Genomic DNA, 21,274 nt, shown 5'->3' with positions numbered 1-21,274 from the left:
CAGATGAGGCTGCACCAGTGCGGAGCAGAGCAAGACGATCACCTCCCTTGCCCAGCTCGCAGTGCTGTGCTTGATGCACCCCAGGACACGGTTGGCCCTCTTGGCTGCCAGGGCACACTGCTGGCTCATGTTCAACCTGCCATCAACCAGAACCCCCAGGTCCCTCTCTGCAGGCCTGCTCTCCTTCCCCAGGCTGTGTGTGTGCCCAGGGTTGCTGTGTTCCAGGTGCAAAATCCGGCACTTGCCCTTTTAAAAATTCATACGGTTGGTGATTGCCCAGGTCTCTAATTTATCTAGATCTCTCTGCAGGGCCTCTCTGCCCTTGAAAGTGTCCACAGCTCCTTCCAATTTTAGACTTTCATGGGCTAGTATCTCCCTACAAAAAGGGTGTGTGTGTGTGTGTTTTCATCTTGAAAAAAAAGTAGAAATACAATAGAAATCACAAAGTCTATGAGAAGACATGGTGATCAAATCTGTTCCCAATGGCCGGAAAAAGGCAAACACCATACCCATTTCACAAAGGGCAAAGAAGATGCTGGGAACTGCAGGCCAGTAATCTTCACTCCAGTGTCAGGGATCATTATGGAACAAGTTTTCTGGAAGCCATTTTAAGTCATGTGAAGGACAAGAAGGTGATAATGAACAACTAGCACAGATTTACCAAAAGTAAATCATGCTGAACCACCCAATTGATTTCTACTGACAATAATGGTGGCTCTGCAAACAGCACGGCAAGAGCAGTGGATGTGATTAACCTTGACTTTAGCCAAGCCTTCAACACGGTCTCCCCATAGTGTCCCTATAGTCAAACTGGAGATAAAGTCTGGATGGGTAGAATACAAGGTAGGTGACAAAATGGGTGGACTGCTAGACTCAAAATGTAGTAGTCAGTTCAATCACTGTGTGTTGTGCCCCATCCTAGAACAATACAGACACTGACAACTGGAGCAAGTCCAGCACATGGTCATTGAGATGGCTGGACACCTAGAACAGATGTCACAGAAGAAAGACAGAGCACTTGAACTTGTTTAGACTGAAGAGAAGGTGGCAAACTGCTGTCTTCAACTACCAAAAAGAGGTTTACAGATGACACAGTCAGACTCTCCTCTCAGGGCCAAGAGGCACCCCTGTTGGAGCGGGGAACAAAATTTGGTGCGGTAAGGCCCTAAGCAACTTTACCTAACTCTGCAAACTACTTCTAGCAAGTGGTGGACAAGAGGAGTTCCAGAAGTCCTTAACATCCTAAGCCCTTCTATGACTCTAAGCAGCATCACAATACCATAGTGTTGGTGGTGGACCAAATTAGAAGGAAGCTAGGAACAGGATGCATGTCTTGTTCCTTAATATGAAATGAACGTCCGAAGATGTTTTCAATGCTAAATTAGAAAATTTAACAGTCTTTGTCAAATGGTTACTAATTGACTTCAACGAATTAGTCCAGCAGCATGCCCAAGAGCCAAACACTGATCGACAATCAACTAACCTCCAGCACTCTGTGAGATGAGAACTCCACAAACTGTAATTTCACACACACACACAGTTTCAACTAACAGGTATTAACTATTGCATGGGGTGGGGGGGGAAGGAAAACCTCATGAGAAATTTAAAATTATGAAGAACCAATTTAGAGACTGAAAGAAAGATCATCTCTTCCCCTTACCAAAAAACACATGCCCAGTAGATGTATGAACCAAATGAAAGACTGATGAAAAGACTAATTTCCTCAGTTCCAACATGTCCTCTTCCAAAGATTACTTAGAGAATGTTTTTCAAGACAGAAAATTATCACTTGAAATTCCTTCAGAATTTCTATTTCTAAAAAAATTAAAACTCAATATCTTTAAAAAGAATAAAAGCCTGACACAGAGCATTTTTCTGCTCATTATAAAGAACAAAATTGCTGCTGAAATTGAGTGGATATTAAGGCAGAAAAAATGACTGGTATCTTTAATATTAAAGATGTTAATGAAGGACTTTGTTAATAAAAATCTGAAGCTAGTAAAAATGGAATATATGGAGTATGAAAACAAACTTCAAGCCTGAATTCTTAGAAGGCCTGTCAAGAGGCTTTCAGATTTGGGAAGAAAAAAAGTGAAAAGTGCTAGGCAGTCAGGAAAATGAAGCAGCTTTGTGTCAAGTAAAACACTTTAGGTTTGTTTCTTTGAAGTACTCTGCATTTTCCTTTAGAATTATCAGAGTATTGCCATTTAATTAGGTATGTTAGGATATTTTATTATTTCAAGGCTTACCTTAAGATAGCCTCCGGATGACACAAGCATTTTAGTATCAGGAGAAAATGAGAGGTCTGTTACCCAACCACCATGTGTTAGTTCTCCTTCGTCTACAGTCACTGGGGAGCAGAAGTGAAGTAATGCACCTGTTAAAACGTCCCAAATCTAAAAGAAAGAGAAGATTATGTATATCTCCAATAAGGAAAGCTGAAATGTATTTTTCTATATTAGAGAAAAAAACCCTTGTAAACAAGCATTCTAATTGAAGTAATAGAATAACCCAGAAAATGAATTATCCTCTTAGAATTATATAATGTATGGAGGATTTAATCACACATGCAATTCACAGTAGAATTATTAGTAAATCACATGAATCAGTTTCTCAGCATTCATGGAACAGAAATCTATCAATGTGGCTACAAACTACTGTCTCATGTGGCAAACTTTGTTCTTTTCAGCTCCTCGATGTTCGCCACAATGCTAATGAATTAAACATGCAAAACACAAACTATAAGAACTCTTGTGTCTGTGAAATAACTATCAGTTGAACTACAAAATAAACAGCAAGGTTAAAGCAGTACCCTTATTTCTCCTTTGTCATCTCCAGTGGCCAATAATTTGTTATTAGGAGAGAAAGTACAGCACCGCACACAGGCTTCATGATCTTTAAGTTCATGAAGAACAGATGAACTTTCAAAGCTCCATATCTAAATGGAAAACATTACAGAAAAGTGAAAATTTTAAGTTCAAAAACAATTATGACTTCTTTCTAAAAAGATATTAGTATTCAAAAGTACATAAGACTTTTTGTATATGTGCATGTACGTGTGTGTATGTATTATACTGTAGCCTGTTTTTATTATCTGAAACACACAAGAATGCATTTCCTACAAATTACTGAACCAACTCTGAGTATATTTTTTCCCTTGGAATATACTCTTTAATGAAACCGATTAATTTATAAAAAAGTTTAAAGCTCTTCACAGAAAAAGGATTAATCAATCAATTTAAAGCTGTATTTTAAAAATCTAATGGGGCAGCTCCAGAATATTAAACAGTTCATTTCTTTTTGCACCTTGCTTCTGAACAGGAATACCAGAAACTGGACAGTACTTTCACTGGAAGTTCCAGAAATTTTTCTTAAGTTAGTTTTCCAAATTAAGAAAGTTAGGCTATTAGCAAATCAATACAGAGAACTAAACAAGGTGTTCTGCACAAACTTGTGCATTAAACATGCATTTTATTTGTACAGAAGTTACCAGGACAACCTCAAGTTATATCCAAGATCAGCTGTGAATGACTGTAACAGCTTTAGAAACATGTGCACAGATACAGTAAATTTAATACCAGAAATACAACAAGATAACTTAAATAATCACTAGTTACCTCATCATAAAAAAATATAGCACACACTTAAGGACAAACAAGGCATGTTTTTTTATCTTTGTACAGAAAATAACTAACCTTTGCAGTTTTGTCAGCAGAAGTAGATGAAAATTTACTACCATCAGGTGAAACAGCACAGGAAAGAACAGCACCTCCATGGCAAGCAAAATCTTTTTCTGTGTTTCCAGTAGTGATATTCCAAACCTACCAAATACACAGGAAAAACAGGTTACTTTTGTAACACTGTAAAAAGTTTAAAAAAACCTGCATCTTACACAATAATACACAGGAGACAAAACTCAGCTACATGGTTCTAATATGGCCAACATTTTGCTTTACTTCCTGGTATAGTTAAAATAAAAAGCATAAATCTTACTAGAAATAGAAAATGCAAAATTGTGCCTTAAAAGTCAGCTTACACTTTAGGTTCAATTCAATAAAATGTGTGTCAACACAAAGTGCAGGAAATACCAAATGTTAGAAGAGACATTAAAATGTATTTTATGCAATTTGTCAATACACAGCATTTTATTTACCTTAACAGTTCCACCAAATGACCAAGAAAGTAGTTTTGAATTTTCCAGAAGTCTAAAATCCTTGATTGCTTCCTTGTGTCCTCTTAGAAACACACATTCACTCGACTGCCAATTCCATACCTAATCGTAAAGATGTAATACTTTAAAAAATAAAAATGAATGGCAAATATATGTTAAGAAGAATGAACTAACTGATTGATTTTTATGTCACAGGAATAATAAAAAGTTCTTATGGAGGTAGCAACTAATAAAAAGGTTAGATATTTAAGATATCCATTGTAAGAATGCTGAAGATTTGAGGATGCCATAGTATTTAATATTCAATCTGTGTAAGAGTTCCCTACAATACACACACAATATGATTTTCAAAGTGAATTTGATGCTTAAAATTCTCTAGTAATTTAAAAAGAAATAGCAAAACAATAATTTTCTAGGCATCCCAGAAGTTTTGGGTTTAAACCTTTGATTATTGCAACAAGTAGACTTCTTTCATCTGGCAGACCTAATATTTTCCATACTTGCATTAACTTTCTTTTATATGTTTAAAGCATATTTTTAATCAAATCCCATTCTGTTTTGCATTTATAATAAAATGACACTTCTATTTTTAATTCAACTATTCACAGAAAACTGAAGAAATATAATTTTATTTTACAGAAGCTATTAAGCATCGATTTAAATGACAATGATTTAATAGTTTTCAAATTAATAGGTTTTCTGCATCAAAGAAAGAACAGAAAGCAGAGGTAAGTTCAGACGAGAATGCGGGAAGCTTAGCCGAGGCACTGTCCACTAGAGGGAGCTGAGGACCCAGGAGAAAAGCTTCCCACGTTAGACCTGAAAGAAGGATCCAAAAGCTGATGAACTGGCGAGCGATTTGTACTGCTGAATTGACCACAGTGATGGCACTCAAGCTACCTTCAGATGGAAACAAACACGGAAGGGGGATGCTGCATAAGTTACACGTTTATCAGCAAGTAGGTAGAACACTGAAACTGGAACAGATTTGGTGAGCAAAACCATGCTGAGGACCGGCACTCAGATGTGGTTTGGATGTTTTACTTCAAAGCAGCTTGAGGTTGGTTGTGTGGGCTGAATGCTTATCAGTTGCTGGATCATGTGCTCTCACTTAGGAATCCTGTCAGGACTCCTGCAACTGCTCTGCAGTGCAAACTAAAGCACAGTAACCATAAACGACCAGGACAAGCACTTCAAAAGTGCATCCCTGAGGAGAGCTAAAACGCTACTACAGATACATCAGAATGCTTCTCTGGAGTCAATCTATCATGCTGAGAGGTAGAATTTGTTAATTTGAGTTTACATTACATCAGCCATTCTATTTCTAGCTAATATCTGTATTCAGCACTGTATTGGACTAGGTGGACACACCAGCCCACTCAGAGACAGGTCTTTTTACCTCCTTCCTTTAGACAGCATAAGCAAGCCCACTGACAGACCTACCATATACAACCAGTTCTGGGTCCCATCCCAAACCTTTCACTGACACAGTCAGAACTGTTGAGTTATCTTGTTTGAAAACTAATGTTCCTTTCACCCACCTTAAAGAAGCTGGTGCCTTTCTATCATCCACAGCATTAAAAATAGAAATTGTGTAATATCCATTATCACTGTTTCTACAGACCTTTGCCCCAAGAAGGAGCAATACAGAATACAGTAGTAATTAACTGAGTTTATATTATCTATACTATAAAAGATCTTTTTAAATAAATTGTAAGTTACAGCATAATCTTTTAAAATATCTTCCACACCTGTATAACTGAATCATGAGCACTTGAAATGAGAGTCTGACAATCAGAGGTGAATCGACAATGCTGCACGGATGTCCTGTAGGCCTCCCGGGACTTCAGAACTTTCCCATCCAACAACTGTAATACCTTTACAATGAAGAATGCAATAATTATATATTATTATATTTTGCATACTTGAGGAAAAGGAAGAAAAGAACATGCAAATTCTGCTTTAAATAACACGAGATCATAACCACATGATTCCCAATCAATGGACTGGAACAACCAAAAACTTGTATTAGCTTAGCCCTTGGTAAAATGAAAGTCAGCGCTACATAATTAGCACTATCTTTAAATTATTGTCATTTAGGCATCACTCACAAATGTAAAAACTTTAAAGTACTGTGTTAAGAAATACTATTGTACAAAGACATTCAAATGACATTTCTTTAAAAAGAAAAAGCACCAAGAAGAAGGGTAACTTCCTGCTGTTTTTAAATTTAAGATCTAATACCTTTATTGTTCCACTCTCCTGCCCAAATGCTGCAAATTTAAGATCTTCACTTAAGCAACAGCAGGAAATGGGGGATTCTTGAGCTGCTGTCCGCATAATAACACTGTCTGTATTTCCATTGATAAGCTGCAAGACAGGAAGTCAATTACGTTATTATAATATTTTTTAAATTTAAACTTAAATTAATTAAAATACAGAGCTAAGAATGCTAAAGAAAATAGTGTGGTGGTTTCAACCTTTGAATTATAAGGATCAGTTACTTTCATAACCCATTTGCTTTGAAGGTCAGTGTAACTATCGCCACAGAAAGCTCTCTGAACAGGACAATTTTGCAGAAGGAAACACATCTCAGTACTAGGAGGCTTTTTAAAGTTTGTCTGACTACAGAAAACAGTAACTCAAAATGCTACTCCCCAGTTTCAAAAGCCATATAGTGAGCTCCATGCTCATATTTACCTTGCCAGGCAGATTTTATAGCTCATGCCAAATGGAGCACAAAATACTTTAAGTGCATCCTCTAGGCATGACTTTAAACTTATTAGCACACACAATACACCAAATCTAAACTCAGTATTGCTCTCAAATCGATTTCCAAGGGGAAAAAAAAAATAGGATACAATGATTTACAAACAAAGTTTAAGTTTAGAAAGCTACCAGCTTGAAGTGTTTAAAAATGACCATACTACACATCAAAAGGCGACTAGGACCCCAACTCTGACAGATTACAAATTACAAAGGGTAAAACATCATGGTTGCAATAAAAACTACTTTTACAGATGTGATAGCAGAGATATACTGCTAAATTACAGTACACTTGCTTAACTGCAATTTGTCTTTTCAATCCATTTCTCTTCTTGCACAAGGGTGAAAAATCTATTCTCTTTCTACAGTAGAGTCTTCTCTCATGACTGCTCCACTACAGGATGTCAGAATGTTGTATTTAGGATAGAAAATCTAAACATTATCTTGCTCTAGAAAATGGTTCACATAAAGTGACAACAGTAATATACTAATCATAAATAAATAGATCAAGTCTACTAATTCAAATGAAAAAAACCATTACACAGCAGTCACTACAGATTTTAAAATTCAGGTCCACAGTAGTAACAGTGCATCCACTATTACTATTTTCTTTACGACATAAAAGACCCCATGCTCTCTTAAGGCTACAGGCAGACCTGGGCTCAAATCTTTCCTTACCCCACCATGAGATGATTCCTTCAGCTATTACACTGATGGTTCTGATGCGTTACGTAGACATGCTGTGCAACACCTGGTCTGTATGTGCTGCACACATTGCTGTGCGCAGCTAAGCCACTTGGAGGGCCCACGGCCTTCCCAGTCAAGAAGAGAAAACAGTTTTGTTCCTCTGCATCCAGCTTCAGTTTTGAAATCAGTGTTCAATTTCCCCTCAAACTTCATTCTTTGCTTACTAAACCAGGCAGAGTTTCTAGATATAAACATTATCATACATTGAGTCACCTGCTACAGATTCAACTGCTGAAAGCCATGAACAAGCAGTTCTTTCAGTGCTTCCTTAATTTCTTACTGAGATTTGCAGATAACATTCAAATGTACTAAGATATTGAGAAATACAGCTTACTTGTAAATGCTTCTGATTGTAAATTGCTAAAATCATCACTTCACCATTGTGAAAAACAACATCTAGTTCACTTTTTAACACAGCATCAGAAGACTTGCACACCTTCTTTGTTTCCCAAATCTGTTAAAGAACACAGTAATTAATTTGTTTTATTAAAAGACAAGATACAAAATTTGCTGAGTAAGAGTACCTCTAAAGCAAAGTCTTATAAATTTGCAAGTAACATTGATCTTTAAATTAGTGAAAATTATGCTTTAGCTATTTTTATTTACTAGGGAAGGTTGCACAATTAATTCCAACAGATGAAACTGAACTAATTTTTTCCAGGCTGACTAGCAGACTCCGCCATGTTTAGAGTCATAGCTATAAAGTCCACAATTTTCTCATCCAAGTAAGAGTGTTAAAATACAATTACAAAAAATACCAAGTACAGATTTCTATACTTCAACTGCTTTCAAAATTCCAAGAATATAAGCGTTAACTTGGAAGAAAAGGAAAGGTTACTTTCACAAATTATAGTTCTACTTTCACAGGTTTTCATGAGGCATTACAATTACAGAAATCTATCCTAAATATTAACATGCAAATACATCTAACAATGAAAGTAATATAAAATCTACTAGGATCCTCAAAAAACTTCACCATTCCTGATTCAGATAAAATCTAAAACAAAATAGAAGGTTACAACTACTCTTGAACAGTCACTGGACTTAAAAAAATCATATAGATATTCAGTAAATTTAGATATACAGTAAATAAAGTAAAAAAGCCAGCTCATTTTACTATCTAAATAATTTTATAATAGATATATTGGCTATAAACATACACAAATACTAAATATATATATATCTCATATATAATATAAACATTATATAAACTATGTAATTTTATAATAGAAATACTTAAATGAACCATTTAATAATATATATAAATTCTCATTTTTCAAAAAAGAAAGCTATCATCTTACACGTATTGTCTGGTCATCAGATGATGTCAGAAATAAAGATCCATCTGGTGAAAATGTCACACAGTGAACCCAGCTCATGTGTCCCCTGCAATATGCTACTTTTGATAAAGATTTAATATTCCATAGCTACAACAAAAATATGAAAGAAGAACTCAAATGAATTTAGATTGCATTTACAGGGAAAACAGCAAAACAAGTAGCATACTTAATTAATATTTATTCTACTATTTTCTTACTTCTCATTTTGAAATCAGATGTAACAAGAATTGTGCTTATCACATTTCAATGGTCAGGGAAATTGTATCAGCAGCCCTTTGACTGCTATAATTTTAAAAGAAAAGAAAAAAAATCACTCACAGTATTGAAAAAATACAAGTTCAACTGATCATGTAGATTGCAAAACAAAAAAAAAAACCCCAAACAACAACAAAAAAACAACCCCCAAACTGATACCTGTACAAGCTTACTCTAGATGTGCTAGTTCCAAGGTTATTCTAGCTGTTTTATTATTGAGTTTTTACATTCTGTAGCAGCATGTAGACAGAGAAGGGATTTTATTTGAGTTAAGCAATGAGAAGGCCTATCCTCCTGAGACTGACAACAGTAACTTCAATAAACTTTAGTAGCCTAGTCTTTTTATATAAATGTGAGTTCTGTTGTCCAAAATAAATATATAACTTTAAAATGTTACTTCTCAATTGATAGTTTACATTTCAGAAGCCAACAAAGATTAGAAGAATGAAGCACACTGAAAGCCCGCTAAAATAGTTACACTTTATCTCTACATACAAGAAACTATTAAGACAAAGGTAACATTTTATATCACAAACAGTCTTTTCTGGTATACTGTAGCAAGGACAATTACTTACCTCAACAGAACAGTGAGACAAAGCAACAGCTACTAACTCATCACCAGGACAAAAGTCACAGTATTGGATTGTACTGTGATGACTTACGATGACTTGTGTTAATAAATTACATGTTTTAACATCAAAAAGCTGTGAACACATAATTACAATAGTTAGCACCCAGTCTGTATGACTTCACTATAGACAAATAGCTTATACACTCAACAGCACACATTCTTGACTTTAGAAAGTATTTATCTCAGTCAACAAGTTTGTTGCCCACATATTTTCACTTTACAAATACTTGAAACCACGCACCTAATATGTCAAACATCTTAATGGCCTAGAATTTCATCTTTATTCATAATTTCATAACTAGATGATCTCTAAAGCTCCTTCCGACACAAATTATTCTATGATTCTGTACTACCTCTAAAAAATTATTAAAGTGAGATACTTACCAAAAGCTTATTTTTGGCTACGACCAAAAGCATGTCACCATTCCTGGACCAAGAGCAACATTTTACTAAAACCTCCACATCATCTGGTTGCTCATCTGCATTTCTGAAGAAATCTTTTATCTCAATACTTTTCAGTTCATTTGCTGAACGTGCTTCCCAAAGCTAAATAAAAAGTAAAGGAAAATATCTTTTTACTGTTGTGGATACAGAATACAACGGGCGAGAGCTAACTCACAGTCATTTCTAGGGAAGAAGGGAGGCGGGAGGTTTTTCCACTTTTACCATTCGAGCTACAATACTGTCTCTCAACAAAAGAATAAAAACAAAAATAATATCTGCTTTGCAATGTTATTACAAGTCCACTCACCATGAGAAATCTAGCGTACATCTAACTTTGCACCCTAATTTCATTGAGGCAACTATCAAAAATCTACTGAATATTTCTGTTTCCTCCACCACAATTTTCCTTCTGAATTGTCCTGGTTTTGCTAGGATAGAGTTAATTTTCTTCTTAGTAGTTAGAACAGCTGTGTTTTGGTTTCAGTGTAGGATTTGTTATGAGAAGAATGTTGTTAAAGCACTAATGTTATTAGTTGCTGCTGGAACTCAAGGCCACTGTGTTTGGCTGGTTCACAGCTGCATCAGAACTGGGAGGGAGAAGCGCAGTGAAGAGCAAAACCCAAAACTGGCATTTGGATGTGCCAATTAAATATTCTATATCATATCATGTCATGTCAGTATATTAACCAGAGCTAACTGGAAATCAGGGGTATTCTCTCTGGTATCTCTTGGGCTTGCTCTTCCAGGGTTTTGGTTTCAGGACTGTCTGGTCTCCGGGATCACTAGCTGGCACGAGCTGGGCATCAGTCGGCGGGTGGTGAGAAATTGCACTGTGCATCACTCATTTGTATATTCTGTTATCACTGTTGTTATCATTATAATTTTACTTTAATTAGTAAATAGTTTTCATCTCAACCCATAAGTCTCCTTGACCTTTTCCTTCCAATTCTCTCCCCTACTCCCTGGGTGAGGCAGGGCAGGGGGTGAGAGAGCAGGCTGTGTCTGGCTGCAAGCTGCAAGCCAAGAGCGTGAATCCACCCAAACCACCACATGAATGACAACAGCTATAGCAACCCTTCTTTACTGATTTAGCAACTCTACAGAAACATAACAGCATTTTAAGAACTGCAATTCTGAAATAGCATAGTTCTGTTGCAACCAAAGGCAATAAAAAGAATACTTACATTCTGACAAAAGTCAAAATATAAACCTCTCAATTCTCTTCTAGTGCATATGTGAAAAATGGCACAGAGAAATAGCTTTGAACTTTTATGTCTACTGATGATTCAATTTCAGACACAATAGAACTTTCAATTAATCTAAAAATTTATTATTTTTTTTTAAAAAAACCCAAGTTTTACTCCCCTCTCCCAAGTGTTCTTAAAGTACATTAGGGTTGGGGGGGGTGGCGGGGAGAAGAAAAAAAAAAAGATTGTGAAAAGTAAAGGATTCAAAATGAGGCTAGCTAGGATTTATTTACAGCTACAGGCACCCAATTTTTTTCCCCTGGTACTGGACAAGCCATTTCAAAATCTTGCATTAAAAATGGGACCACTAATCAATTGGTTCAGAATTTGATTCATTAAAGCTGACAAAATTTTCTTATATATATTTTGCATTTTATATATAAAAAATAAATCCATCATGAAAACAAACAGTTGATTTAAAAATACACTCCATACCTTTACTGTTCCATCTGTTGAGCAGCTAGCAACATATTCATCATTTGGTGAAAATCTACAGTGATTGACGGTGTTTACATGACCCATCATTGTATTTCTACAATGCTTTTTGTTCAAATCCCAAAGCTGCATGAGAAATAAACATCGTTACACTCATTAATTATTCAGAGACAGATTGTTCATGTTCTTCTCAAAATAATGCACTGGCAACCAAAACCTCATTTATTTTTCTTAGTTTTAGCCACATGCTCATGGACTTGATGCTATGCCCCAGGCTACCACACAAGTTACCTCCATCTGCTAATGTGCATGAAAACTATTAACATCAGAATTACACAGAACTACTTAAATTTTCTGTACAGTGCAGACAAGGCCCTTGAACAGCACAAAGTTACCGAGAGCTTCCTCAGACTGAGGAAGAAGCTTCCTCTTGCTTCTTTCCCTTTCAACTCTGAAGTTCAGAATTATGTAGCTTACACATAATAAAAAAATGAAATCTCTCATATAGAGAGATTTAGCCTTGGACAATCTGAATATCATCCTTGCCACATCCATACTAACCAAGCTAAAAGCACATTCTGTATGTTGGAGTTTTTTTGAGGCTAATCCTCCCCACCCCTCTCACACACACTGTTTTCCAAGTCTATAGCCCACACTTCCTTTCTCCATTTCCAAATGTCTTCCCTTTCTCCTATGTAAAAATGAAAAGAATCATGCATTTGAGTGTTCAAGTGAGAGCTCAAAACAAGAAGAGCCACTTGGATGGTGTTCTCTGAGAAAAAAAAAAAAACAAACCAGGCCCTATTGCTTATCGTGCATACTTCAGTTCTTTTACATATTACTCACGAAAGTATCAAACACTGTCTAAGATCTTAACCACATTTACAGTATAAAAATTGTTATTTTAAACAAATCCCTCCTAAATCTACCTGTTTTTTAAAAATGGGGGTTATGTTTTTAAAAAGGGGGTTTTTAAAAATGGTGGTTATGTTCCCCTTTTTCCAGCCTGCAGGAACTCCACCAGACTGCCAGGACTTCTCAAATATGATGGATAGTGGCTTCACAACTTCATTTGCCAGTTCCCTCAGGACCCGCGGGTGCATCGCATCAAGTCCCATGGACTTGGGCACCTTCAGGTCCAACAACAACAAACACAAGATTAGACAGCCGGGGCAGCAGGATCATCAGTGCCAGTTAACTATATCATTTGCTTAGTTCTGCTGCAAAACCACACTGTTATTGGCCACAGTCTAGGTCGTACTTGATTCTTCTGTTTTCCCCCCTCCCTCAGCTGCAGACTTCAGTTGCCTGGTTTCTGCTCTTTCTGTGCATATGTATTGCCTCACAACCTGAACAGTGCCAGCTGGTTACCCTGACAAATCTCATTTTGATTACTGTTATTTTGTTGGCTTCCACCTTCATTTCTTTACTATGCCCAATCAATTTAATAAAAAAATGTACCTGCTACACTTCCATAATGTTTTTTTTCCCAAACTTTCAGCATACAGTTGTTTACATTATTAATCTTTTCAATCTTAAATTTCTGCCTTCATTTTTCTTATGCTGTTTTTAATCAGGTATTTCACACCTATAACCTCCCATTCCCATACCACCCTCTAAAAGTTTTGCAAAGCCCTCACTTTCAAGCCCTACCAAAAGAGGATTTGCCCATTCTCCTTTGCTGAGTGTAAACACTGTCCTGCTTTGTTGAAATCCAATTACAGAGCTGTAGTCACTACTCTTAATCTGTTTTCATCTCTCTTCTACCAGGCTCATTAAAAAACCTTAATTTATAGTGTTTAAATATATTTATACATCAATAATTATGCTCTTATAATAAGCAGCATGAGAATAATCTCAACCCTTTCCACTTACTTTGATGAAAGTGTCACTTGAGCAGGTGGCTAAAAGATACTGACCACTTCTGTTATTGAACTGACAGCAATTTACCTGCTCTGAGTGTTCTTCATATACACACTTACACTGGCCTGTTCTTGAATTCCAGACCTAGACAGAATTGAAGGATGAAAGAGACTTAGCTATATTTAAAGTACTTAATTAAAAAAAAAAACCTGTAAACTATGCTGAAATGCAGATAAAGCCCAAACATTCTTAATAATTATGTTTTGAAGATAAAGGGAAATCATGTATATTTACATTTAGAAACAAGAAGTTATGAGGGCAAAGGCATAATTCAGATTAGAGTCTGATAAATACTAGAATCTCACCAATGTTTTGCTAGAATACTGAGGAATTAAAAATTCCAAATAATTCACATGTAACAGGAAAAAAAAGCCACGAAAAAAAAGAATTATGGATACATTCATCCCATCTTATGGATAGGATTGGACTCACACATTATGTTCTACTTAAAAAGAATCACCTGATAATACAAGCAAATTAAGTGGTAATTCTGTAAGCAAGGTATTAACTTTAAGCATCTTTTACATTATGTAACAAGTGGGGCTTTTCTGTTTGTTAAGTATTGAATTATCCACAAAAGATTTAAGAGTTAAACAAAATCCAGTCTTAAGAATCTTCTCTGCTTGAGTTGGATAAAACTGAAATTAGAATTATTAATTTGAAACAAAAATTGTCTGCTCTATATTTCCTTACCTTCACTTTTTTATCAGCTGAACAAGTTGCTACAAATTCACCATCTGCAGAGAAAGCGCAACAAAGTATTTCATCATCATGGGCACTTATCGCCAGGAGTTTCTCACCACTTTCTGCTTTAAACACCTAAAACAATAAACAATAAAATCTAAAAAACTTACATACAATTTGAAAAGACAATATAAGTTTGTTTTCTCTCAAACATCTCTCTTTATATAAGCTCTTCATAAATCGGTTTGGTTTCAAAAGCATTTATAATTTAAGGGAAATTACCATAATATTTATAAAAATATTTAATTTTGGCTTCAGTTTTGTAAGGATGATAGAAATTGTCAGGGAGATAAACAATGAAAACTGATTTTAAAAAATATTTTTGTATGCAATGTATGTTTCATTAATGACTTTTGCTACCCTCACTCTTTAAGCCTAAACCCATGTCCTTTCTCAGTATTTTTTAACAGTAACTGCACAACACTGTATCTATTGATGAAGTCTAATATACTCTTAAAAATACAAGTTCTAAGTTTATACATATATGATCTTCTGTGGAAAGTAAGAATTTCAGTAGCAACTGATGATTTGGGGAACAAAGTTGTATAGGATCACATAAGTGTCAGTCTTGAGCTAGTCATAGGCAATAAAAGGACAGTCGGGGAAAAGTGTCACATATCTATCAATTGCTCAAAATTCTGGTATTTAACTTTACAGTGGTGGTGGTGGTGGGGAAATCAGGTCTCCCATTCCTCCTTAGGTTACATATATTTAATTATTAAAACAAATCACAACGTGTTTTTTATAGCAGCGTTCAGGATACTACAATTGTGAAAGTCTCCATTTTTTCTTTCACTTTTTCATTCAATGAGAATATCAATGGCAATGAAATGGTTGGTATCTGTTCAAATAAGAACATAAATACTGAAGTAACAGGAAATCTACATTTACAGTAAATTCTGCAGAATATCTGTTCTTAATCTAGGAATAATTATTATTTTTTTTTTATTTTACAGAAACAGTAGAAGTAGCCTTGAAAACTGGAAAGCTTAGTTTTATCTCCATGCCACTATTAGAAGAAAAAATGAAAAGTTCAAAGTTAAACAATGAAAAATTGATTGTTGCTAATTTTCCTATTACTTCTTCAACAAACGTTTAGTTTAAATGCAATCGCAATACACAGATGTTACTTTTTTGGGTAGAAAGTAAAGAGAAACATAAGCAATCTGCAGTGTCAATAACAAGGCCATTAAGTACAGAAGCCCAGCACAGTAACTTCAGCACAGCATAAAACCAGTACATTCACCAGGCATCCCCTTAAGCAGACGCCATGATCATGATATTATAGAAGCCAGCAAATAAAATAAATAAATAAAAGCACAATAACAACACATTAAGTAGACAAATGAACAGCAACTAAGCACCACTAATAATATTACTTTAGTACTCAACTTATCAAGCATCCAAAACAATACCAAAGGCTTGCAGAAAAGTTGTTCTTTTCCCTTACCTTTGGCTGTTTGGAATATGAATACTTTACCAGGTTACTGGCTGGCTGACTGCTAGTTTTCTTGAGAGCTGGCTGGCTCCCCTCCAGGCAGACTGCTGGCAAATTTATATTAGTCACTTTCCTCTCTGTCTGCCCTAATCTACTTCCTAAGCACTCTGGGACCATTTCCAATCTCATGCTGTCTTTAACTTTAAGGGTTCATTTTTCTCCTCAGATTTATTTCTTTTGTATAAGATAATTTACTAACTAAGCACCGAAGTAGCATAATGTCCATTACCATCCCATGGAAACAGTAAAGATAAAATGGCTTACTGTTTCTCAGTTCTCTATAAAGTCTACTGTGACTGGAAATAACATTTTTGCAAGCAAATATTAACTATGCTGGGGTGCATTACTTAGGCTGTGAGCTTCTCCGTATCATTAAAAGGCATCTCCCATTCATGTATTACAGCAGTGAGGGTATAAATGCTGAAATCACACAGTTTAGCTTTCGAACTAGAAGACAATGCTTACTATTCTAAACATACAACTTGACATTTATTTAGTACATCATCTTCAAACATTTGTCTCCAATATGTTCTACATCCCTATTATCTCCACGTAACAAGCAAAAGAAAAACGACAGGACTGTTAAGAAATGTTTTCAAAATGGTACACAGCACCTCTTTTTGCTCATGCATAGGTATCTTACCTGAAGTGTTTTATCAGCTCCACATGATGCTATTCTATGTCTATCCTTAGAAAAGCAGGCATGGTAAACTGCATCTCTGTGTGGACGAACAACCAGGCGGTAGAGGTTTTTCAAAGATTTTTTATTTCTACAGGGTAAGACAGTTGATTTTAGATGAGTAGGATTTCCTAGTGTCTTTTTATTATTCAAAACCCTCTATAAAAAGATAACACTTTTTCACACATCTTGACCAGCAAGCTTTGTAACCAACCAACCAACCAACCACTATACCTTACCTCTCAGCCTTTACGCTGAGTAAAGTAATAAGGGAAACACAAATTCCAACATTCACTCAAGAGTTTTTATTGCCCTCCAATAGTTACAGCTTACAGGTCAAGAAAGATAACGTGCACAAGATATTAATGTGCTACTTTATGGGCAAAGCTGTTGTACTACAAGACAGCCTTCTTATTGACATTTGTATCATCTGATATATGCTATTTCCAAATATAAATTTCCTCCTGAGAATTCTTGTTCTCCTGCAGGTACCTTTTCAAGCTTACACAAAAACATTTGTAAATTTGTTTAGATCTTAGTAAATTTACTTAATTTTCACACCAATGACTCAATTCTTATCACTAGATATTTAAATAAAATCTATGACTACCACTGCATTTCAATCAGAGGTTAAGTACAGAATCTAACACACCTTAGATGACTTTTGCCTCACTTTAACAAAAATTTAGAATTAGTAAGCAATCATAATCATTCTGTTCAACCAGCCTGTTTTTATATTTTAATAAAGCTAAAACTGCTGGTCAAGAGAGCAGTGTATTCACCTACATATCCTACAAACCATTTTTAGAACCTTGCCCTGGGGTGTGAGACAAAAACATTAGTCTCTGTTCTCTTGATTTCAATCATGTTCTTCAGCATAAGTCTGCCACATCCAAGGTGAAAGCCCTGAACTACCCGGAGACTGACTTTTCTGAATTGTGCAACTTCCAGCCTGCCTGGCTGTTACCACAATCACCTGACATAGGGTCATTCTGTTTTGTAACCACCAAGTACTGCAGACATCAGAACAGAAACATCAAACAGAAGAATCTAACAGAGACAGTGACATGGTAAGCTGACTACTAGACTATGCTGGAAAAATGTTTAGATATGTATACTTTTTCCTTAAACAACTTCCAAATATGAAAACAGTAAAAAATTACTTATAGGAGAAATTTCAAGACTGAGTAGAGACTACAAAGCCTCTTAGTATTTCCCACTGCTCTACTTTCAAAAATTTTGCAAGTTAACACAAATGCTCTCCTTTTTAAAGTGTCCATTTTACTAGAAAACATAAAATCATACTGTAACATACTCAATTCTTGCACTACAGTTCTAACTTTAAAAGAAAAAAATATTTAAAGGCATTTCAAAGTATCTTATTTTCATCTTTGTATAGTTATTAGAAAGGAACAATCATTGAGTACAGAAGTAAATATATTCCTCTATTTATTTCTATGTAATTATTACTAATTTGTGGCCCTACGTATCCAGACTTCCCCTCCTCCCACAAGTTCTTTAAAATTATTTCACTTTCTTTCCCCAGAAAAGACACAGCAGTTCTTAAAAAGGTCCTTATATTTGCCACACATTGCATTTAGTTGTACATTAAATTATTTTCTTGGATCAAGGAATCACCACCATATCAGCAGATGGACTTGAGCTACTTACAACCATTCCAAATAAAATGCTCCTGTTTCTCTTTGAGCATGTAGCTTGGCTTGTTGATACACCTCTGATGTCTCTGGTTGGCAAAGACCCAGCTGTATAATGTCAGGAAATGGTTCCCGTCCAAGCAGGTGCCCATTTAAAGACAGAAATTCCTGGAAGTTTTCACGTATTGTGCTATCCTATGTATAGAGCAGATAATATTTGATAACATAGAAAGTGGATTTATTTCCTAAGTGCCCTTTGCTTTTTCCATTTTCTATAGAGCTAAGATTCTTACAGAAGCACTCAGTTCTATTTTTCTATTTAGTTCTATTAGCAAGTACATATGATAGACTGAAATATTTCATTATCCTATTCAGGGAAGCATATTATCCTTACTTTTCAAATAAGGTTATTTACCCAACAAGCAGCCAGTGTAAAATATCAGAAAGATTATTCCAAGTAGCCAACAAAATTCTACTTCTCAAAAGCAGAGTACCATAGGCACCACCATTAACTATTGTTGTTCACCTTAGTTATCGAGTTCCATGGTCAGTTACCTGGGTACACACTGAAGTTACAACTAAAACTTAAAACTAAGTTTTCTTCATTTTTCTCTTATCCAAGTTAAAGTTTAACTTAGTACTGTTTCTATGTTTCATTTTTTTTGGCTTCCCACATATCTCCCATATATGCATACATCCAACAAAATGCAATTAAACATGGAAAAATATATTTGGAACAGATTGATCATTTACCTTTTAGCATCATACCTTTTGATCCAGGATTGAACTATATTCTACATATTCATGAATCAGATGAGCAGGCCCTACCAATTCTGTTTTAGCTTTAATCCAATCTAGAGAAAACATAAGATCACGGAGTTCCTACAAGAAATACAAATTTAAGTTCAGAGCATGAGTTCCACAACAGAATCTGCTTAAGAGGAAAAAGCACAGGCAATACAGGAAGTATTTAAAATGCTTCAATACAATTGTTTCCAGTTAAATACTTAGGCAATTTCCTGTTTACTGCATCTTACTTAATCAGGTATGAAAATTCTGGGTATAGAAGGCTAAGCTTGTTGTTTTAATGCAAAGGACTGCTCTTTGATACAGCTAGTCAGAGAAGGGATGGGGGTACAAAGCAAATCTTGACTGTTGTAACACACAAGACCTGGTTTAAGACACAACTCTGAAAAAGCTTCTTCTAGTCCAGTGTGGTAAACCTAACAGATTCTACTTAACAGATGTTGAATTTGAATGAAAGCAAAAAATCTGTTATAGTTGCATTTAACCTAGAAATGAGAAAGCTACTTAAAAGGCAATCAGAAACTGCAAACAGAATTATTAGAATAGAATATACTGTTTCAGTCAGAAGGGACCTACAACAATCATCTAGTCCAACTGCTTGACCAATTCAGGGCTGACCAAAAATTAAAGCATGTTGTTAAGGGCATTGTCCAAATGCCTCTTAAACACTGACAGGCTTGGGTCATCCACCTCCTCCCCAGGAAGCCTGTTCCAGTGTTTGACCACCCTCTCGTTAAAAAAAATACTTCCTAATGTCAAGTCTCAACCTCCCCCGTCAAGTCTCAACCTCCCCTGGTTCAGCTTTGAACTGTTCCCATGCAGGCTATCACTGGATCCCAGGGAGAAGAGATCAGCACCTCCTTCTCCACTTCCCCCCCTCGGCAAGCCGTAGGGAGCAATGAGGTCATCCTCCAGCCGCCTTTCCTCCAGATCAGACAAACCCATAGTCTTTAGCTGCTCCTCACAGGACATTCCTTCCAGCCCTGTCACTAGCTTTGTTGCCCTCCTCTGGACACATTTAAGGACCTTCACATCCTTCTGAATCTGTGGGGCCCAGAACTGCACACAGCACTCCAGGTGAGGCCGCACCAACACTGAATACAGCAGGATAATCACCTCTCTTGACCAGCTGGCTGTGCTGTCTGATGTCCCTCAGGATGCGGTTTGCCTTCTGGGCTGCCAGGGCAAACTGCTGACTTGCATTGAACCTGCTGCCAACCAGCACCCAGATCTCTTTCCGCAGGGTGGTTCTCCAGCCACTCCTCTCCCAATTTATAGTTGTGCCCAGCATTAATCCATCCTAGGTATGCATTTCATAAATTTCATCCCATTAATCATTGTCCAATGCTCCAATCTATCTAGATCCCTCTGCAAGACCTCTTGTCCCTCACCAGTTGACAGCACCTCCCAGTTTGGGGAATGCACCCATCTGGCTAATGGTGGGTTCAAATCCTGCTTCCAGATCATCGATATACAGTGAACAGAACTGGCCCTAGAACTGAACCCTAAGAAACACCGCTGGAGACCAGTCACCAGCCAGATGTAGTCCCATTTGCTACAACTCTTTGAGCTCTGCCTTTCAGCTAGTTCTTCACCCAGCGCACTGTAAACTCACTCATCGCACAGTTGGACAACTTGTCCAGAAGGATGCTGTGATGGACAGTATCAAAACCCTTATTAAGATCCAGAACAACTACATTCACTGCCTTCCCTTCATCCTGTAGGCAGGTGACCTTATCATAGAAGGACATCAAATTAGTTTAATAGGACTTTCCCTTTGTGAAGCTATGTTGACAACACTTGATGACTGTATTATTCTTTAAATGCCTTTCAACAGCACACAGTGTAATCTTCTCCATAATTTTTACAGGGACTGAGGCTAGACTAAGAGGTTTGTAGTTCCCTGGAACTTCCCTCTTGCCCTTCTTGTAA

General features: G+C 36.2%; 1 protein-coding gene across 1 annotated transcript in view; it reads right to left on the bottom strand.

Annotated features, from left to right (window-relative positions):
- Positions 1 to 2,249: 2,249 nt before the first annotated feature.
- The window catches only part of APAF1 (apoptotic peptidase activating factor 1), a gene marked incomplete at its 3' end in the record, with an annotated part of 31,304 nt that continues 12,279 nt past the window's right edge, over positions 2,250 to 21,274 (bottom strand). Inside the window, exons 10-25 of the mRNA XM_010165647.1 lie at positions 19,304 to 19,417; positions 18,552 to 18,730; positions 16,845 to 16,971; positions 14,653 to 14,778; positions 13,912 to 14,043; positions 12,037 to 12,162; positions 10,295 to 10,456; positions 9,855 to 9,983; positions 8,986 to 9,111; positions 8,019 to 8,138; positions 6,416 to 6,541; positions 5,923 to 6,048; positions 4,154 to 4,273; positions 3,696 to 3,821; positions 2,813 to 2,938; positions 2,250 to 2,396 (exon numbers count right to left, since the gene is read on the bottom strand). Coding sequence (XP_010163949.1) covers positions 2,250 to 2,396; positions 2,813 to 2,938; positions 3,696 to 3,821; positions 4,154 to 4,273; positions 5,923 to 6,048; positions 6,416 to 6,541; positions 8,019 to 8,138; positions 8,986 to 9,111; positions 9,855 to 9,983; positions 10,295 to 10,456; positions 12,037 to 12,162; positions 13,912 to 14,043; positions 14,653 to 14,778; positions 16,845 to 16,971; positions 18,552 to 18,730; positions 19,304 to 19,417 — 2,112 coding nt within the window. The remainder of the gene's footprint in view (positions 2,397 to 2,812; positions 2,939 to 3,695; positions 3,822 to 4,153; positions 4,274 to 5,922; positions 6,049 to 6,415; positions 6,542 to 8,018; positions 8,139 to 8,985; positions 9,112 to 9,854; positions 9,984 to 10,294; positions 10,457 to 12,036; positions 12,163 to 13,911; positions 14,044 to 14,652; positions 14,779 to 16,844; positions 16,972 to 18,551; positions 18,731 to 19,303; positions 19,418 to 21,274) is intronic.

This window comes from Antrostomus carolinensis, unplaced genomic scaffold (assembly GCF_000700745.2).
Source record: "Antrostomus carolinensis isolate BGI_N321 unplaced genomic scaffold, ASM70074v2 scaffold28273, whole genome shotgun sequence".
NCBI classification, from domain to species: Eukaryota; Metazoa; Chordata; class Aves; order Caprimulgiformes; family Caprimulgidae; genus Antrostomus; species Antrostomus carolinensis.
The sequence above is the reverse complement of the archived record's forward strand: the minus strand, read 5'-3'. Positions and strand labels throughout refer to the sequence as shown.